The sequence below is a fragment of the Miniopterus schreibersii genome (genome assembly GCF_964146895.1).
Source record: "Miniopterus schreibersii genome assembly, chromosome: 1".
Classification (NCBI taxonomy): domain Eukaryota; kingdom Metazoa; phylum Chordata; class Mammalia; order Chiroptera; family Miniopteridae; genus Miniopterus; species Miniopterus schreibersii.
In genome coordinates this window covers 8,554,729-8,570,506 of record NC_138101.1, presented here as the reverse complement: position 1 = coordinate 8,570,506, position 15,778 = coordinate 8,554,729, and the positions used below count along the sequence as shown (strand labels likewise).

Below are 15,778 nucleotides of genomic sequence, written 5' to 3'. Positions count from 1 at the left end.
CAAGCCAGAAATCTTTACTCCTCTCGTTTCTACCTTAAAATAATGAAACTATGGCATTATTATTATTCCATTTAATTGTATTATATCACTCAAAGTTATCCTCTTTCTCTTATATAGGGAGAGGCCCTATATTTTGTTCAATATACAGTAGAATGACATCTTAAAATCGTTGTTTGCATCGTTAATTTTTGGATTCCATTGATCACAGCAAAATAGAATGATATTATCTTAGTAATAGAGATTTGGGGCTTGTTCAGTCTGAAGCTTTATTCAGTATGAAAGTCCTTTTGATAGCATTTTTTTAAAAAAATATATCTTTATTGATTTCAGAGAGAGGAAAGGAGGGGGGGAGAGAGACAGAAACATCAATGATGAGTCATTGATCGTCTGCCTCCTGCACGCCCCCTGCTGGGGATCGAGCCCACAACCCGGGCATGTGCCCCGACCGGGAATCGAACCCTGATCACCTGGATCCTAGGTCGATGCTCAACCACGCCTGCCGGGCTGATAGCATTTTTGAAAGCTCTCTCTGGTTCTAGTTCATTCACTTTTCTGCCTGAAATTTCTACTCATGGGAACTAATACTGAATCATTTCACAAAGATTTTGTTAAGTGCATATTTTCTAAATACCATGGTAACCACTTTACTTTGTCAAATCTAAGACATCATAAGTTGTAAGATGCATCATTTCTTCATGTTCTACTAAGTGAAAAATGTTAGCCTTTTACTATGACACACCATTGATTTTAATATGCATCTTAATTACAGAGATGTTAAAATGTCTTTTTAAAGCATCTAATGATTTATGAAACATTTCTATAGTAGTAGTTTGGCTTTTTTACAATTTAGGAATATCACTGAGAAAAATCTTCTTTATCTTTCATTTTTCAGATCTATCATGCTACTACCTTTAGTGTTTTTCCTCCCTAATTTAAGCATTCTTTAAGTAGTTCCTTTTCTTAATTTGCCATTCTGGTCATTTTCCTTTGGATGCCTTGTAGTTTATCAAAAGGCTGCTTAAAATTGAACATAGTACAGACTTTAAAAAGAAAATTGCAAAATCCTAAAATTAGTATATCCAGAAAGTAGAACACTGTGTAAGTTCATGAATGAGGGTTTTAGCTTGACAAGATTTTCAGTAATTTTTTTAAAGCAATCCATGCCCATGAATAAATTGTTGTATTGTGATTTCTACAAGTAGATTAAAATTTTATACATCATGCTTTTTTTAATCCTCACCTGAGGATATGTTTATTGATTTAAGAGAGAGAGAAGAACATCAATGTGAGAAACATCACCGGGGATCAAATCTGCAGCCTAGCTATGTGCCCCAACCTGGAATTAAATCTCAGCCTTTTTGGTACATAGGATGATGCTCCAACCAACTTAGCCATCTGGCCAGGGCCATCATACTTTTCATAACAAGAATGTATCCCCATTGACATTCATTTACTCATTTTTGTAATTGAGGTTAAAAGATGCTACTTTTAAGTTAACATTTTTTGTAACAAATATAAACAGAATTATAATATACATCTTTTCTAATTATTCTCCTCTCTACAAAATTATTACAAAAGAAATCTGCCCATAATAATTTATCCTGGGAATATTTCTAAATGACAAAAAAATGTTTACCTGTTTTAGTAGTGAATATTTCTTTATAATTATGTAATTTCTGACAGTTGTATGACTGTTTATTATGATGTAAATTGCCTAGTTCAGCTTAATTCAACTAAAGGAAAAATGATATCATAGTATGTTAAATTTATATATTTTCTGATTCCTGTAGAGTTTATGGTTTTTTATTGTAAAATTAAGCTTTTTTAGTAGTTAATATACTTTTATTTCTTTAATAACAGGTTTTGAGAGTATTTTAGAAGGGCTTTATGGACCACGGCTACGAAGAGACCTCAGTTTATTTGAAGGTAATGTTTTATTTCAAAATTTTAAACTTCTGTCTCATTTAACAAATGAAAAATAGTTGCTCTGCACTAACTTTATACCAAACGTGAATTTGTGCTATTGTTTAATTAGAAAATATTTTTAAATAAATAAATAAAGTGATCCAAATATTCCTATTACATGTTATAATCTTTAAAAAAATTTAGTACACTGATCAAAATAGAAAATGAAGCTTGTTTTTGGCTCAATGGTGAAATTTGATTTTTGTCATTTTATATATTACGTTCCCTGACTACACTTAAAGAGAACTTAAAGGGGTTCAATTAAATAAATACCTCCTGTTGATTATGATACAGGCAGCCTAGAGCTCAGATTGTCACTCTGAGAAATCCTGCCATGTGTGTTGAGTTTTATATTTATATATAGCCTCCTCTCTTTCTTATAGCCTCCTCTTCCAGACATTGCTGCATAAATCCTGGTGTAAGATTTTGATCTGTGATATAATTGCTGTGATAGCATAGTTTAGTTCTACTGCTTGCTTGGAAATGTAGAGCACTAAGAAAAAACATTTTGTAGACATCTGAAATTTTATGGTACAGTTCATTTACAAAGTGGGTAATGCTAGTATAGACTTTCTACTTTGATTTTGAATTATTTATGTATCGTCACTTTTTGAAAAAAAAAAAATTTTTATTGATTTTAGAGGAAGAGACAAGGAGAGAGAGATAGAAACATCAATGATGAGAGCCATTGATTGGCTCCCTCCTTCACATCCCCTACAGGGGATTGAGCCACAACGCAGGCACATGCCCTAACCGGGAATTGAACCGTGATCTCCTGGATCATAAGTCCATGCTCAGCTGCTGAGCCATGCTGGCTGGGCTCTTTTTACCTTTTTGTGCTAACTCTGTTACTTTCTGTTCTATTCTGGTACGTTCCATTCTTCTAAAACCAGGGTCCTACGAGACCTAAAGGTCCTTCTCTCTTCTGTGTATATGTCTTTTGAGTTGAGGTAGTTACAGTGATAGTTGGAGTAGTCAGAAGTTTTCTGTTCATTCTTTGTTAATGTTGAGGAGCATAATTGACTTATGAATCATAGAACTGAAAGTATCTATGAAAGATCATTTGTCCCAACCACCCATTTTCAATTAGAGGAGTGATATCCATGCAGAACATGACTGTAAGGATTGAGACTCCAAAACATGCCAGTTCCAATGTTTTATTATTTTGATGGCTAAGATCTTTTTCTTATATCTCTTTAACTTTCAACATCTCTCACTGTATCATAGTTTAACACTGAATTAAATCTTTTTACCTGGTATATTTATAAGCAGTACTGACTAATTATAGTTTCACCTATTTTTCCGAGCTTACAAATAAACAAAGGAAAAATCTAAAGAAATAATAATTTAACCTATGCTTGGTATTTCTTCAGCCTGCTGTTTTCAGTCATGTCAGAAGGCAGCATTATACTTAATCACCTTCTGATAACCCAGAGTCCAGCTTGCGATTTTTAGCCTCTTGCTTCCCTCACTTTCATTTATTTACATATATAGTTATGAATATATATATTTATGTTCCTTCAGAAATTAGTTGTTCATTGTACAAAGGGCAGAATGTTCTAAGGAAATAAATGCATGTATTTTATTTTTAGACTATTATTTCTTTAGTGTACAAGTAACATATGTTCATTTTAGAAAATATAAATAAGCCCAAAAGTAAAAAATTAGCCCCATGACGCATAGATAAGATTCAACATTTTTATATAAGTTTAAAATATGTTTGTATGTATTTATTGTTTTATTAAAATAGCACATACTGTACATTCAGTATATATAGTTTTTGTACCTACTGTGTTTGTTCAGCAGTATGTCATTTGGGTATATAAAGTTATTGATCATCATTCTTATTGGATGCACAGTATTACATTGTGGATCTATTATAACCAGTTTAACTAATTAGTTAATTTAATATACCTCATTGCTGTATATCTTATTCCATTTATTTTTTTTAATTCCAATAGATCTTGTACTGTATGTCCTCTTATGTGCTCTTTTTGGTAGGGGATTTATAAAATTAGCTAAGCTTTGGAACTCAATCTTTTTCTCATATATAGGCACATAATTTCATTGCCCTTTCTCACCCCTAATGTTCTAGCTTTTCTCCAAATATCATAGATAAATTCTTCTTTTTTCCTGCTTTTTTTTAATTAAAAAGAGCTCTAATTAAAGTTGTAGGCTTAAGTGTGATGACACTAATTATAGTAATAAATGGTATCTGTGCAAGGATGAAGACAGCTATATGTTTTGAAGGAAAATTAAAACAGTGTTACCAAAGTGTAGAGCCTTTTGAAAAGGCATGTAGAAGCTATCTTTTGTAGACATCTCCAACTTCTTTCTGATCCTTTTCTAAATAAGTGTGCTTTCTTTGTTGTTACCATTGTTAAAAATGGTTTAGTATTTAGATGCTAGGACTACAAGTATAGGTATTTCTCACTATACATATCTGTATGCAGGAACCAAATAGATTAATGTATGTTTTTAGATAAGTCATTGGAAATCTGAATCCTTCTTACTTCAAAACTCAGAAACCAAATAAATTGGATAGCAAAAGATTCATATATATTACTCTCAATTTTTTATAAAATTAAGTGCATATTATTTAAATTTTAGAATACATTTAAGTTAAATGAATCATATAACAAACCTGCTACTGTTGCTATGGAAAAAATATTCTAAATTTCACACTGCTGCCTTAAAACTCAGCTTTGGCTAACAGTGTTTTTTTAAGACTTTTGTATTATATATTGGTGTTTTGAAAGGTTTATATTTTAATTTGATTCAGAATCACCTTCAGATTGAATGGTTTTGAAAAAAGCTTTTTTAAGTACTGCTAATTTTTAATTTGTTGGAAACAAAACAGAAGTCCTAGCTTTCTGTGTTCTTTAATCTGTTGTCATGACTTTTTGTCCTTTTGAGGAAAACAAAACTATTATTTCTTTTTTAAGTAAAGTCTCCAGAGAAACTTTGAATGTCACAAACTTCTCAATTTTACATACTCCCAGGAAAATTCTCTGTACTCTGCCTTTCTTTCTCCTCCATCTCTCCAAAACTCACTTTTCCTGCTGTCACAGGATTTTAGTCAATTCTTTTTCATGTCTTATTGATGAGCCAGCTTATTTCATCCATGGAATCATCTGATATAATTGCTCTAACTGTGGATATTTTACAAAAATATGAAAAGACTGCAGTAGACCTATGTAAACTGGCCGATAAGATCCTAATTTGTGTGTGTGTGTGTGTCCACATTTCAAAGAGAGATTATATCAGCAATCTGCAAGCTATAGCATGTGGGCCAAATCGAGCTGTTTTTGGAAGGCCTCTGAGCTAAGAGTGGTTTTTACATTTTTAAATAGTTGAAAAAATAAAAAGATTAATGTTTCATGATGTGAAAATTATAAGATTTTCAAATTTAATTATCCAGTTAATAACATTTTATTGGAAACAGCCTCTCATTTGTTGACTGCTTTTGTACTGCAATAGTAGAGTTGAATGGTTGTGACTATATGGGCTGCAAAACCTAAAATATTTTCTATCTGGTGGTTTATAGAAAAGGCTTATGCCACTGACTGAAATTTAATATTTTTGGCTTAATATTCTTTTTTAAAAGTGTTAACACTATGATGATGGAGACATCAAGACTAACTTTTAATAAAACTTTTTGAATGGACTGTTTGGAATGCTTAATATGTGTTAGGAACTATAATTAGCAATGAGAAAGAACCATGAATAAGTAGGATCTCTTCCTACTAGGAACTCATGGCCTAGTCTTAAGTCAAAAGTCAGTAGTTTTCTAATATGGATTGATGATTATTTATATTAAAATCAGAGAATCTAATACTCTTTTATAGTTATTTATATAAATTATATTATTAGCTTCTATCACCATGTACAAAAAGACGTATCTGGATGCATTCATCATGGTGTTTTTAATGCCAAGATTAGAGAAACAAGCTTAATTATCCAGCAATAGGATGTTGATTAAATAAGTTATAATACATCTCTTTAATGGACTGTATTTATCTTTTAAAAAATGATTTAGAAGTATATTTGAGCATGGAAAATATTTGTGATAAATAAGAATGTGTATAATATGATTCTAATTTTTAAAACAAATAGTATTTTTGAGAGCAGTTTTAAATTTACAGAAAAATCTGGTAGAAAGTACAAAGAATTCCCATATACCCCTTCTTCCCCTTTATTAGGTTTCCCCATATTAACGTCTTTCATTCGTGTGGTACGTTTGTTACAATTGATGAACTGATATTGATGCATTATTATTAACTAAAGCCCCCATAATTGACACTAGATTCACTCTTTGTGTGTTGTACATTTGTGTGGGTTTTGCCAAATGCAGTGTCATGTATTCACTATTACAGTATCATACACAGTAGTTTTACTGCCCTAAAAATCACCTGTATTCACTTTTTCAGTCCTCTCCCTTGGTCCTAAACCATATCAAACACTGATCTTTTTACTGTCTCTGTAGTTTTTTTCTTTTCCAGAATGCCATATACTTGGTGTCATACAGTATTTAGCCTTTATATACTCACTTCTTTCACTGAGCAATATTCATTTAAGGTTCCTCTCTGTATTTTCATGGCTTCATAGCTCATTTCTTTTTATTGCTAAATACTGCCTTATGTAGATGTACCACAGTTTGCTTAATCCATTTACCCTTTTGAAGGACATCTTGGTCATTTTCAAGTTTTGGCAATTATGAATAAAGCAGCTATAAACATCTGTGTGCAAGTTTTTGTGTGGACATGTTTTCAACTCATTTGAGTAAGTACCTAGGAGTACCGTGGCTAGATGGAAAGACTGTCTAGCTTTGAAAGAAACTTCCAGACTGTCTTAAAAAGTGGCCATACTATTTTGTGTTCCCACCAGTTCTTTTTGTTCTGCATCCTCACCAGCATTTGATGCTGTCTGTGTTTTAGACTCTAACCATACTATTAGATGTGTAGTGGTATCTTTCTTAATTTGCAGTTTTCTAATAGAATATGATATTGAGTGCCTTTTCATATGTTGATTGCTCTCTGCATATCCTCTTGGGTGAGGTGTCTGTTCAGACAAGTTTTGCTATTTGGGTAGTGATGGAATCATAGAATAAGTTAGGAAATATTTCCTTTTTCTGGAGCAGATTGAAGAGAAACCATCCGAGCTGGTGCTTTCTGTTTTGGGAGGTTATTAATTATTGATTTAATTTTTTAATAGAAATAAGTGTATTGAGCTTATTTGTTTTTTCTTGTGTGAGATTTGTTAGATTGTGTCTTTCAAGGAATTCGTCCACTTCATCTAAAGTTATAAAATTTGGGGCAACTAATGTTCACAATATTCTTTTATTATTCATAGGATCAGTAGTGATAGCTGATCATTTATTTCCAATTAGTTTCTCTTTTTTTTCTTGGTTAGCCTGGCTAACCAATTTTATTGATCTTCTCAAAGGAATCAGCTGGTTCTAATTTTTTAAAAATATATCTTTATTGATTTCAGAGAGAGGAAATGAAAGGAACAAAGAGAGATAGAAACATCAATGATGAGAGTCATTGATTGGCTGCCTCCTGCACACCCCCAGTGGGAATCGAGCCCGCAGCCCAGGCATGTGCCCTGACCAGGAATCAAACCACAATCTCCTGGATTCTAGGTTGATGCTCAACTGCTGAGCCATGCCGGCCGGGCTGATTCTAATTTTTAAAAAGGCATAGATAAACTGGAAGGACGTATTGTAAGTGTTAATCATTATCTCTGGATGATGGGATTAAGAATAGTTTTTTCTTTTCTCCTTTGTACTTTTCAATATAGTTAATATGTAGTTTCATAATGAAAAATTATTTTAAAATACATTGCCCCACTGTTCAGTATCTTACCTCAAAATCAACATACTTATAACCACTTTTTCATGACCTTCATGAAAAATCTAGTTCAGTATTTTCACTTTTCATTGGGTTTTGTCTTTGGTTGGGACAAAGACAGATTTATTTCTTGTGGTTAAAGGCTGCTGAAGAGAATAAAAACATTCAAAAGAAATGTGATTTTTGAAATAAAAGTAACATCTTATTAGGGCTAAGTAGGTGTTTTGCATATTTTTATTTAATTTTTACTACAGCCTTAAACTGCAATTATTATTATCCTCATTTTACAGACAGGGAAACTGCAACTCAGAGAAAGTAACTTGCCCAAGGCGACATCTGGAATGTGGAAAGTCCATGGTTCAGTGCCAAGGCTCTCTAATTTCAAAGTCTGCTATCTTCCCAAGATAGATTAGGTAAAATGATTGGAGATGAACGGACTACAAGAGTACATGTCCACAGTGGAGAGGTTGATCTTTGTCAGTCATTCATTTACTTTCAGTTTTCATTATGACATTGCCTTTTATTAATAAGACTGTTTCTTATAAAGTACACAGTTTGACCCTTTTGAACTTATACCATCATGTATTAAAATTTCAAAATGACAGACAACTTATTTTAGAGAGGGTATCTGATTCATTGTCAAAGTGTATGTGAGAGATAAAATGAATATATTCTGTTGTAGTTTTTATTTAATGTTTATGACATGAAAAGACAACCTGGACAGAGGAAGAAATCTGGCCTACTATTGATTTTTCAAAATCTGTTTTCCTATATATATATAATGTATCCTACCATCATTTATCTGGACTCAAAAATCAAAAGTTGCTGTAGAAAGAGTAATTATTAAATATTTGTCAAGTCGTAGATTTTTCAACCCAGCAAAATATACTGGCATTTATGTAATCGTTGATTATTCATTGCCATTTATTTAACTATGTAGACATTTATTTTAATTAACATTTCCTTAAAGAGCTTGTGAAGTAAGTGAGGATCATCTTAGCATGCTCAATTTTATTTTACAATTGGTAATGGTTTTAATGACTTCAAAGTTGTCCTTTGAGTCAACATATTTATCACTGAAACCTGATGAAACCTTACAATGATTTTTCAGAAATACTCCTTCTCTAGGCCTACCACTTGTTTTTCAAAAATCTCAATGCTAGATTGCTTTTGTAGTCCCTATTCATGCGGTCATAATAAAAAAGCAGGTTAGATTTCATTAACCTATAAGAATGATCTTATGCTTGGCATATGAGCCAAGTTTTTGCGACAGTATTGATGCATAACAGACAGCTCCAAAATCTATTTTATGCTTACGCATGATCAGATTCACTGGACTCCCGGCTATGGATGGGGATCACATCTCCTCATGACTGCAGGTCGCAGACTGAAGGAGTAATGATTATATGAAGCAATTTCTTCTCACATTGGATAGTAGAAGCTCAGGAAAACTGGGAGAACTTGTCAAGCTTTTTAAAGCTTCAGTTTGGAATGGTATACTGTCACTTCTCCGTATTCATTCCATTAGTCAGAGAGCTCTGACTCCCTAGTAAGAGATACTGCATGATCCTGCATTCAAGAATATGAATATATGCATAGCCCATGGACAGACAATAGTTCAGGGAAGGCCTGGAGAGGGGGTGGGAGCCGGGGACGGGGGTTAGTTGAGGGGGCGGGGGGACATGTGTAATATTTTCAACAATAAAGACAAAATTTTTTTAAAAAGGAAAAAAAATTCAAAATGGGGGGGAAAAGTATGAATGTGTGATTCTGTTCCAGTGACAGTGAAAGGTTGAAAAAAATTATAAACATACATAGCTACAGTTCTAGGTTTTTAAGTGTATAGATTGCATAAACTTTTCGATTTGTCAGGTTGTTTACAAAAGTATGTTTAACATCTTAAGCAGATATTAAATTAAAAGTATGTTTTCTGCAAGCTAACCTTATTAAATATATGTGTGATAGTACAGGAATTAAAAAATAGACTGGTGATTCTACCTTGTTAATAATTAGCTTTTGCATGGTGTGTATAGTTTATTAAGTATTTTCACTTGACCCACTATAAGTTTAGATAAATATCAGGAATATTTCTGGACCATTGCCAAAATCAAAGGAAACTATCACTACACTCTATATTCTAAAAATTATATTATCTTCTTCTATTCTATTTGGATTGATGCAAGAGTATCCTAAGGGCTGATTCTAACTAGGATTTATTCATTATCACGTCAAAAAAAAGATAAGAGTATTTTCTGTGTAGTTTAGCAGAAACATATATTCAACTTCGTTATGTATTTCAAAAGTATGAGAGTAAATTACTGTGGTACGCCAGTGCTTTTCAAATTAGTCCCAGTGTAGCTGCCTCAGATGATAATGGTTTTATGGTGTGAGGTTCTACATGTGAATTTATTTGGGAAAAGAAATTGGGGGGATTTCTATTGCAAGGGGTAAGTTTGAAAAATCACTTTCTATACCAAGTATAATTGGGATGACAATGTTCTATCTTCAGAAAATCCTTCATTAGAAAATGTTCGTTTTCCACAAATACTCTTATTACTATAGTTGGATTATAAGGAACATTCTTCTGGGGGGAAAAATCCATGTTGTATGTTGAATGATATAACTTGTTTACCTGGTTTTTGCTCTAACTCTTGTAACAAAGCCTTTAAACAATGTAGTAAAAATCTGATCAGACTTTTTAGCTATGGATTTCTCTATTTTTTTCTTGAGCAGCATTCCATGTTCTCAAATCTGTGGGTTTTTCTGGTGCTTTACTCCATTTCTGTTTTATGTTGCCTTTCGTGATATGCAAAATTTATTCCTTTTCCCCCATATCTTCCTGTTCTGATTTATTTCATAGTGAAAATACAAAATTAATAGGCAATGATAAATTGAATCTTTCAGAAGGCTAGCCGAACCCTGTTATTAGAGAATTAATTTATAACCAGCTCATTGTTCTTGCTACTTTGTCCCATAATAGTGCAAAAATACTCTCCTTACAGCCTTCTCTGTTTATTTCTTTCTAGATGTCACCAGTTTAATTTTAAAGTTAGACTTTTTCCCCTAACTGTCAGTAGTTAGTTTTTTTATACGAGCCATTGCTCTGGAGAGTGGTATTTTTATTTGTTTTAATAAAGTTAGTGTATTTAATGAATATTTTTCCCTCTTTTAAAGACTGTGAACCAGAAGAACTGACTGACTGGTCTATGGATGAAAAATGTTCATTTTGTAACCTACAGAGAGAAGCAGTCAGTGTAAGTTTTAGTGCTATGAAATTATTTCTAAACTATTTGCACAATTTTAAAACTTAATTTGTTCTGAAATTTTGTGACTTACAGTAGACTTTAAATACTTGATTTTGGTAATGAGAAGAATATTAAAGTCTTATGTTAGAAGTCTGACATTTAGCTTATCTCATAGGTGAAAATCCCAAAACACCCCATCTTTTTTGCTTATTTCACATTTCTTTCTTGTAGCTCCCTGACTCATGAAATCGGTTCAGATCTGTATTGTATTTATATAGACAAGGCTGATCTTGGAGGCCTGGTTTGGTCTGAGACCATCCTATAGGCTGATTTCTTAGGAATCAATACTTGGAGGATAATGTGGTACTACTTTTTAACATTTTGCTTTCTCTTGAAGTCTTTTGGATATCATAATTATCTCCTGTGTAAATTATTAAGTATTAGTGTCTACTGTAAACAGGGCATAAACTAGATAAGCAGCATCTTCTTGTATGGTGGGATCCTAATTCTTTATATACTGTTGTGAGAAGGCTGAGAGAAAATGAGAACTCAAGAACCTGTACCTATTTTGGTCATATTAGTAGGTAAACATATGTGCTTTGTTGTCAAAACTTCCATTGCTGGCATGCTATATAGTGAATTTATTCAGCAATATATTTTATCTTCTCTTCCCCTTTTTTTGACTCTAGTTTTGCAAAGGAATAAGGCTAATCTGGCCCTCTATGAGAGTTAAATTTCTTTTTCCTGACTCCTATTCCAAATTGAATGTTCTCTATATAATTTGATATATTTAAAAGGTAGAACCAATGAGCATTTAGAGAGTTAAATTTTTTGCCATTTTTAATGGAATCCCATGTTTAAATAAAAGGTGATTTTTTGATGGGTTGTTTGTTTGTTTTATAATTTAGGATTGTATGCCATCCCTTGATTCTTCACAGTCAACACCAACGGAGGAGCTATCATCTCAGGGCCAGTCCAACACTGAAAAGATTGAATGCCAAGCAGAAAATTACCTAAATGCACTCTTTCGAAAGAAAGGTAATGTTGGTACACTTGGTCATTTAAAATTTGCAATAGATATCTAAAATGTTTTAATTTTTCTCACACACAGGATTTTTATATGTCAGCCTTTACTCCATTCTTGATTATTTCTTTGTTTATCCATAGTTTTTTTGTGTGTGGGTTTTTTTGTGTGTGTTTTTTTCATATTTTCAGGGACATTAGCGTTCTTAGTCACTGTGGAACTAGTCTTTCAGGCATGCCTTTTTGCCGTTCTATTCTCAGATCTCTCCCTGACTTTTTCATACATTTTCCTTATCTACTATAGACAGATGAGGAAATTTTTTTATGCTTCTGGTCTTCCTTATTTTGTTGCTGCTCTCAAGACTTCAAAAGTCATTTCATGCTTAATAAGTGATAGATATATTACATGCAGTAGTTATATCTACATAATATATACGTAGATAAGCTATATCATTTATCAGCCAGGTTGTGTAGTATATTTGCTGGCTTTCCATTTCAGTATTTCTTTGGTAGCTTGAGAATGCTTACTTGACATTAAAATGTCATTGTTCTTTTTGATTCCTGTTTATCTAAACTACTTAAACACGTTGAGGCTTGTTTTATTTGTTACTTTACCTGATACACATTATCATGCAGAAGTAGCTTTTATATCGTAGTTACCTGGGGAAAATATAGAAATATAGAACCTTCCATTTTTTCATCCTTGGCCATTTCTGCAGTAATAGAGTGTCTTAATTTTTACCACATAGTAAGTCATGGTATAGAGGAATACAGGGTGAGAGGCGGGTCATCCTACCTCCCAACTTCCAGAGATTGGGAAAAACATTACTGTTCTTCTTATCTAGGTATTGACCCTGTTTTACTCCTGTTTGGAATTAGGTAATATCAGATATTTTTTGTTAAATTGTTAACTTTCAGGCTTTAATCAGTACTATTGGAAACAGTCCTCACCTTTAAGAAAGGAGGCTTTTGTTTACTCTTAAGTGTTATGAGGTCTTTTATGTGTTGAAATATGAGAATTTTCTGACTAGAGAAATCATTAGTATTAATTAAAAGGCCTAAAGTTAAGAATTATATATATTTTTTAAATTCAGGGGACTGAAAATCTTTTCTTGTGTTACTGGCATACATAGTGTTGAGAAATTAGCATTGTCTTTAAAAATCAAATTCTTTTCTCAAAATTTTCTCTCTGAACCAATATGAAAAATAGTTTACATGCTTTAAGAATTTTATAACATTAATTTAAGAAATTTTACTCTGCCAATATATTTACACTTTTGTTATCAGATTTATATTACTAAGATAACTGGAGGAAATGTACACATTTACACACATGCACACAGTAAATTTCACTTACCTTAAAACTCATTACTCTGTCTCCTTTTCCTTTGAGTAATTTGCAATGGTAGCTGGAATTATCAGCCATCATAATCTTTAATTGGGGATAGTATAGAGTGCTCCATTGCCCTGTTATAGTAATCAGTAAAAACTTGATACTATTTTGGCTGATTCAAGCATCTGGGTCCTCAAAAAATCTCCTACCAGTGGTTGGATGAGTGTTCATGGATATTTAGTGACCTCTCCATTTGGGGATTTCTTGGTTTTCTTAAAGGTTTTTGAAGGATCACATAGTTTTTAAATGAAAGATTCTTATTAGTATTTTTGCTTTACTTTAGGTCTTATATTTGTTAATTTCTTTATTTGTAGCCCATCATAACTTTCCAGATTTAATTAAACGTAAGGATTTTTCTACTTGTTTACTTGGGGTTTTTGTTGTTTGTTTTTTAATTTTCTTTGGATAAAATCACTTTAGAGATTTCCAATATGGTCTGAGTAGGATTAGGCTAGAATAATAATATCTTGTAAAAAGTCTAAACTTTTAAATTTGTTTAATTAGTTCTATTCACTCTACTTTGAAATAAAAGGCAAACAAAAATGTGTTTAAAAGACAGGAAGTACTTCTGAGTCTTTGGAGTAGCAAATAAAATGTTGATAAAGCATCTTACTGGTGAAGTTTTTATTTGATTTCTGAAAATTTCCCAAACTTGGACATTTTTAGGAATTATGGATATTGTTAGAATTAACGTTACTGACATTTTAAATCTGTTACTAGTTTGAGGAAGATATGCATGTTGATCATCTTGCTGAAATGTAAAGAAATCTGTTAATGTCCTTATTGTAGCTTGTTTATTATCTTTTCTAACTGTGGTTTTGGGGACAATGATAATCATATTATAAGCTATTATTATTGAGAACTCACATCGCAGGATAATGATGATTGATATCAATTATGATTGAACACTAAACTCTTTTTGTGCCTTATCTCATTTAGTTCCAAAACAGTGTTAAGAGGTAGGTACAATTGTTATCTTTTTAACAGGTAGAGACAATAAAGTGCAGAGAAGTTAAGTGTCTTTTAGCTCTGTGTTGTGAAAATGTAAATCTTCAAGAAGAAATTTTAAAAGGTATAAGATGTCTCGTATGCAGAGCATCTAGATCCTTTTAAGTGCTAAGTAGAAAAACTTGATTCTCTGCTACTTAGCAGCCTAGGACTAGAATTGTTTTAATTGAGTTAAGCAGACTAGAGAGGACCTATGAGAAATGTTCTATATTTCTCATAGGTTTCCATTTTTGTTTATGTGAACTATGAATGGTTTTAGAGATTAGTTCCCTGATACCAACGATTTTCAACCTTTTTCATCTCATGGCACACATAAACTAATTAGTAAAATTCTTCGGCATTTATATATTATAAAATAAAATATTTTTTTTGCTGATCTGACAAAAATAGGTATAATTTTGATTCATTCACACTGGACGACTACTGTTGATTTGGCTGTTGTCATTTTTTAAATTGTATTTGATAGTATAAGAGAAAAAAGGTCAATGCCCCTGACTAAATAGTCAAGTATTGTATGTTTTAAAAATTCTTGTGGCACACCAGTTGAAAATCACTATCTTACAGTGTTTAGTGATAGAACAGATGAACCTTATTAAACTAAATACAGTTTGGATGATCCCTTGTAGTTGAAAGCTAGTCAAAAATCTTTCAGGCTGAATAAATAAAATTGGGGGAAAGGGAAGTTTTAGTATAGACGTGAACTTAACGAGTTTTGTATATTCTTTACTTTAGAAATTCTTCAAAATTGAGTTTTCTTCTAGAGGTTAATCTTAAAATTGTCTAGAATGCTAGAGTAGAATGAAAGTACCATGATAGCAGGGACTTTGTTTTGTTAATTGCAGAATTTTCAATATCTAGAACAGTACTTGTCACAATCCTTGATTTCAGTAACTATTTCTTGAATGGATGGATAGATGGATAAATGAATACTAAGATAAACTGTCCATATGTCTTCCAGTTTCTCTATATACTCAGTGGTGTATTATTTGTTCTATTTGAAGAAGGAAATTATTTAACATGTACATATAGTTTACCTTTCCCTATTTTGTACTTGTTAATTACTGTGTATAATTTAAATATCAGTCAACTTATTTGTTTGAAATGTGACAAACCTAGGCATATAGATTTAAAATGCCTTTTCCAAAGCTATCCCCATGAGATGTGCACTAAATTATTTTGACTTTTAGCTTCACATTCTTTCATCAGCTAAAGCCGTGTAAGTCACTGGTTCACTATTTGGGAATATGTCTTCTCCTTTGTTTTTAAATTAAAGAAGGCTACTTGATTTGACT

The 15,778-nt window shown here is 32.2% G+C and overlaps 1 protein-coding gene across 7 annotated transcripts in view; it reads left to right on the top strand.

Moving 5' to 3' along the window:
• Positions 1-15,778, top strand: part of LCORL (ligand dependent nuclear receptor corepressor like) — a 106,250-nt gene that overhangs the window by 29,530 nt on the left and 60,942 nt on the right. For 6 of the 7 annotated variants that reach the window (XM_081119141.1, XM_081119140.1, XM_081119144.1 and 3 more), the window contains exons 2-4: positions 1,861-1,926; positions 10,992-11,071; positions 11,971-12,100. In XM_081119141.1, coding sequence (XP_080975267.1) covers positions 1,861-1,926; positions 10,992-11,071; positions 11,971-12,100 — 276 coding nt within the window. The remainder of the gene's footprint in view (positions 1-1,860; positions 1,927-10,991; positions 11,072-11,970; positions 12,101-15,778) is intronic. The other variant, XM_081119143.1, reaches the window with a different exon arrangement.